At 64.3% G+C, this 5,137-nt stretch overlaps 1 protein-coding gene across 1 annotated transcript in view; it reads right to left on the reverse strand.

Moving 5' to 3' along the window:
• THAP3 (THAP domain containing 3) overlaps positions 1–5,137 on the reverse strand; it is a 6,572-nt gene that overhangs the window by 1,054 nt on the left and 381 nt on the right. The window contains exons 2-4 of the mRNA XM_029945926.1: positions 2,779–2,971; positions 653–715; positions 3–294 (exon numbers count right to left, since the gene is read on the reverse strand). Coding sequence (XP_029801786.1) covers positions 3–294; positions 653–715; positions 2,779–2,971 — 548 coding nt within the window. The remainder of the gene's footprint in view (positions 1–2; positions 295–652; positions 716–2,778; positions 2,972–5,137) is intronic.

Genomic DNA, 5,137 nt, shown 5'->3' on the forward strand with positions numbered 1-5,137 from the left:
GCCTGGGCCGCCCGGCCCTCGCCGCCCGCAGCGCCCCTGGCGCCCGCACCCGCCCGCTCTACCCGGAAGGTCTGAGTCAGTGCTGCTCGCAGCCCGGGCACCAGATGGCATCACTCTGTTTGAAGGGACCCCCTTCCCACCCCGTGCGGAGCCTGAGCAACCGCACGCTGCGCCCGCGCCTGGCCCGCACCTCACCTGTTCTGCGGGGCCGCTGGCGTTCGGGGGCAGCGCTTCGAGGGCGGCGTCCGTCTTCCTCCCCAGGCCACACGCCTCGGGCCCCGCCTCCGAGGCCACCTAGGGACAGCAGGGCAGAAGCGGGCAGCACGCCAGGATCCCTTCACACCGTCCCGGGGGGCAGCCGCGGCCGGGGGCCCAACGGAAACGGTGAACGGCCAGCCCGCCCCCCTATAGCCCGGGCCCGGACCCCCAGAAACCAGGCACAAGGCGCGCCGGCAGCCAGCCTGCACCGCTCGGAACCAAACAGGAAGGAAAGCCTGGAATTTTCTGTAGGAAAACCTGGAATCCAACACCCTGGCTTACGCGGAGTGCACAACAAACCCCACACGCCAGTCCGGGGTTGGGTGGCGCCGCCCAGTGTCCCGTGGAGGCCCAGGTCCTGACTTGAGGGTGAGGGGCGCCGGCACAGACTCACCTCTTCCTTCTCCAGGTCCGCGTCCGCACCCCCAGCGGCCGGGTCCGTGTTCTCCCTCACCAGCTGCAAGAGACAGGGCAGTGGCCACAGGCCCCGGGACTCTGCTCCCAGGAGGCCGAGGGGAGCACCCCGAGACCCTCGCCCCGCCGCCTGCGTCTGTCCCCGCTGCTCAGCCCCAAGGGTTCCGATGATGCTCTGAGCCCAGCCCTGCCCTCGCCACCGCCCTGTCTCTCCCTGAAGCCTCGGTCAGAGGCCTATGAACACACCTAACTGGTACGCGTCACCCCAGGGCCACTGCGCCAGGCGCGTGGTAGGAGGTGACTCAGATTTGGCTCATTGCCGGGCAGCCACGTAGGAGAGAACACCTGCCTCACGGCCCGAGGCCAGTCCCCGGGCATCCATGGAGCTGAGCCACTGGCCGAGGGGCCCGAACCAGCCGCCCACGCCAGCCTCCGGCCCCGGGCACGGACAGCACCCGAGGGCAGGTTTGCAGACGTGCCCCGAGCTGCTAAGTCCCTTCAGGGGCAAACCTTCTACCACCAGTGCCTGAGAGGCATCAAACCCCATTAGCAACGCGCACCGACGGAGAAGGTGGCTGATCGCGGGGCGGGGGGGGGGGGGTCCTCAGTCAAGGTCTAGCCTCTGCGGCGACGCCCTGCCGTAGGGGACGGTTCTGTTGTAGATTTAGGTGGTCAGGAGGGCGCGAAGTGTTCTTACCACAGTCAGATGAGATGGAACCGTATATAGCAGACAAAAAGAAAAGGCCCCGGGTTGAAATAACAGAAAACAAACAGGCGTTGAGAACCTACTTCGTGGGGCACCTGGGTGGCTCAGTCGGTCCAGTGTCTGACTCTTCCTTTTGGCTCAGGTCCTGACCTTGGGGTTCGTGAGTTCGAGGCTCACGTCCAGCTCCGTGAGGAGCATGGAGCCTGCTTGGGATTCTCTCCCCACCCCTACCCCCTGCTCGTGCTCTTTCTCTCTCCCTCTCCCTCTTTCTCTCAAAATTAAAAAAAAAAAACTTAAAAAACAAAAAAAGAAACCTATTGTGTTTGGGCCACGTTCTTGGTGTTGGGAGCAAAGCAGTGAAGCAAACCCCGGGCCTCAGCCGAGTGTGGCAGTGCCCAGAGAGGCCAGCACGCGCGGCAGGCAGGCAGTGGGCCGGGTGGACACAGCAGGGGGAGCCCCCTCCCCCAGGGGACGTGGGGGCAGGAGCTGCGACACAGGGCTCCCCAGTCCCCACAGCCCCTCTCCCTTCCCACTGCACCGGGAGCCGTGGGCTCGCCCGAGGGCTGGCTCCGCCACTACTTTGCCCTCTGGGTTCAAACAGGTGCCCTGATGCAAGGCCCAGCTCTGGGACTCGGGACCCCTTTGGGATTTATGAAATCCAACACAACCCCCCTGGTGAGCCTCTCCTGGGCCAAACCTGCACGTCCTGCTCCACCGGGACACGGCCACGTAAGTGTCCCGTCAGGAAATCAAATTCCAAGGGCACAGGGCCGGACTTGGACAGACCCGCTCCCTGGGTCCATGTGCTCTCGGGCCGCACTCACCTGCGGCTCAGGCCACTGGGGCCGCGCTTACGGGCGACACCGCAGGCCCGGCCAGAGGGAGCCATCCACAGCCGCGCCCACCTCCTCACCCGGCAAACCAGTCTAAGCCCGTCGCCGTCTGGCCCCTTGCAAACTCCCAACCAGCCCGAGCCGACGCGGTCTGTGAGGGTGCCCCAGGCCCTCCATCTCTACGTTTCTGCCCACACAGCCCGACCCTCTCCAGCCCCGCACCTGCGCCCGCCCGGCGTGCCCTGGCCGGGGCTCTCGGCTGGCACGGAGGGGCACAGCCCCAGGCTCCTGCCCCAGCTGGCTACTTGGAAGAAAAGGACTAGGTCACAACCTGAGCCAAAGTCGGACGCCTGACCCTCTGGGCCACCCCGGCGCAATCTGGCTGTAAAGGAACTCTACGTCGCAAATTACCTAAAGCAAAGGTCCCGTCCAGCAGGGCCACTGGGCTCTGGGCCCCGGAGGCTGACGGGGCCGCCCTCACTTGTTCTCGGCGCCCACCCCTGCTGTCCCCCGACACTGGTCCCTCAGCGCCGGATGGGAGGAGAGGGCCGACAGCCGTGGGCTCACCTGCGCAGCGTCCTGAAAGGCGAACACCGTGGGCACCGCATTCTGCTTCAGGTTTTTGCGGTTCCCGAAGGCGCTGAAGCACTCGGGGCGGAAGTGCTCGGAGCAGATGACCGTGTGCTGCTTGGGCTCGAAGTCGCCCCGGCCCATGTTCAGCACCCATTCCTTGAGCAGCTCCGGGCGGCTGAACGGGAACCTAGGAGGCAAAGGAGCGAGACGGGAAGGAATCCGCGAGGCTGCTGTCGGCCCTGGGGGGTTCTGAATTCTGAAGACCCCACAGGGTCTAGACAACTTAGAAAACTCAGAACTCTTCACTCTGTTAAACTGCCTCCGATTTCTGGAAGCTTCTGTCATGGCTGCCTAGGACATCATTAGTAGGAAACCCGGGCCTGGACGGAGCCTGTCCTGCTAGGGTCCCGCCCGCAGCACCGGGATGGAGGGGTGAATGACAGTCCCGCCCTCACGGAGCCTACCTGCAAGAACAGGAAACTAGACTGTATACCATACGGCAGAAAGATCTAGACTGTAGGAATACAGGGAAGGTGGTCAGGAAGGCCTCCTAGGAGGTGACTTTTGAGCAGAAGCCGAAGGAGGCCGGCACGTGAGCCGCATGGATCGGAGGGAAGAGTGACAGCGAAGGCAGTGGGACGGGGGCGCTGGCACTGTGGGACGGGAGCGCCCGCACGGTGGGGGCGTGGTCAGAGGTCAGAGGCAGGTTTGGCTGAGGGGGCGTGAGCAAGAAGAGGGGGCCCCCCACAGGCGGCGCATTGGTGGGGGGCAGCTGCGGGCAGAGGATGAAGGAAGGGGGGGCACGTGGTGACGGGGACCAGGCGTCAGCGGGGGTGACACACACGCAGAGCTGGGCTGTAGCGTGGAAGCCGGGCGGGGAGATCCGCATGCCGTAACATAAAGAGAAGCAAGGAGTTTCATGGATTAGGATGGGAGGAGGAAGAACTGGGAGGGGGACCAGGTTGGGGATCACAATTTTGGTTCTCTATGTTCAATGTTAAATTTGAGGTGCTTTTTGCACATCCCAGTGCTGGAGTGGCGGGGGACATGTCAGAATGTGGGGGCCATCCCTGTGTAAAGGGTGGTAAAACTCAAAGCCTGGGAGAGACTGGAGCCCTGGGGAGTAAGAGTGGATGGGGAGGGCACAAGGCCATGGCCCTCACCCAAGGGCTCATTTCCTACTGGAAATGAGGAGGAGCCAGGAAAGGAGTCGGAGAAGGGACACTGTGAGAGAGGAAAGGGCGAGGGGTGCCCTAGAAGCCAAGTGGGCAAGTGTCACAAGGGGTCAGCAGTGAGCTGGGCTGAACGCTGCAGGTAAGGAGGGACACCATCCTGAGCAGGGCCACTGGGGACCCGGCAGGGCTCTGGTGGGAGTGGCCGGGGCAGGAGCCTGACTCCATGAGTTGGAGGGAGAATGGGAGCCACTCCACTCCGGCCTGTGTCCAACTGAAAGGAACGGATTCCTACGCAGGACGACCCAGCCCGGCCAAAACCCGGAGGCACTCATGCCCTTCAGCTGTGGGATAGATCAGTGGAGAGGGAAAGGCATCCTGCTTAGGCCCCGGCAGCTCAGAGTCGCCAGCAGGAGACCAAAGAAAGCACAGTGCGGAGTCCACGTGTGTGAAGTTCAAAAGCGCCCGGAGCGCCCCACGCTGACAGAAGGCAGGATATGGGTCACCCCTGGGGATGGGAGGGGTGCGCCGGGGGTTCCCCCCGGGGGCTGGTGAGGCTCTCATTCACAGCTGTCACTCCGCGATCACTTTGTGGAGTGGGCCGGACTGCGGGCGATTTGTGCGCTTTTCAGTGGGTCTCATGCTTCAGTGAAAAGATTTACTTTTAAAAGGGAAACGGCAACAGGCAAGGAAGTGGAGGCAGAGCGCGAAGCTGGCCCCGGGGACTGCTCTAAAGGCAGCAGGAACACTGCCACCCGGGGCGGTGGCTGGGAGCGGAGCTCTCCTGGGCCGGGAGCCGGTGCTCCACCGACACTCCGGGAGCACGGCGACAGACCCCACTCCCCCGACACCCTGGGGCGTTCTCACTCCTGCACCCTCCCTTCGCGACAGGGGGCCTGGCCAGAGCCGAGCAGAGCGGCCCGCTCCAGGCAAACCGTCACCAACACCACTCGTTCATTCATCTGGAGGTGCACTCAGCTGTACAGACTGAGCACCTAAGCTCCAGGCTACACCTGTGAACAAGATCAACTCCCGGGGGCGACAGTCACCGGAGCCGCAGAGGGTGCCCGGGGCTGCGGGGCGCGGCCTGCGGAGGGGCGGCCCACGCCGATTCCCCGGGCACGCGACCTTCCCGCGGCGCCCTCAGCAGGTTGCTCAGCCTCGCCGACCGTCTCCCCCAG

The sequence above is a fragment of the Suricata suricatta genome, chromosome 8, assembly GCF_006229205.1.
Source record: "Suricata suricatta isolate VVHF042 chromosome 8, meerkat_22Aug2017_6uvM2_HiC, whole genome shotgun sequence".
In the NCBI taxonomy this organism is placed as follows: domain Eukaryota; kingdom Metazoa; phylum Chordata; class Mammalia; order Carnivora; family Herpestidae; genus Suricata; species Suricata suricatta.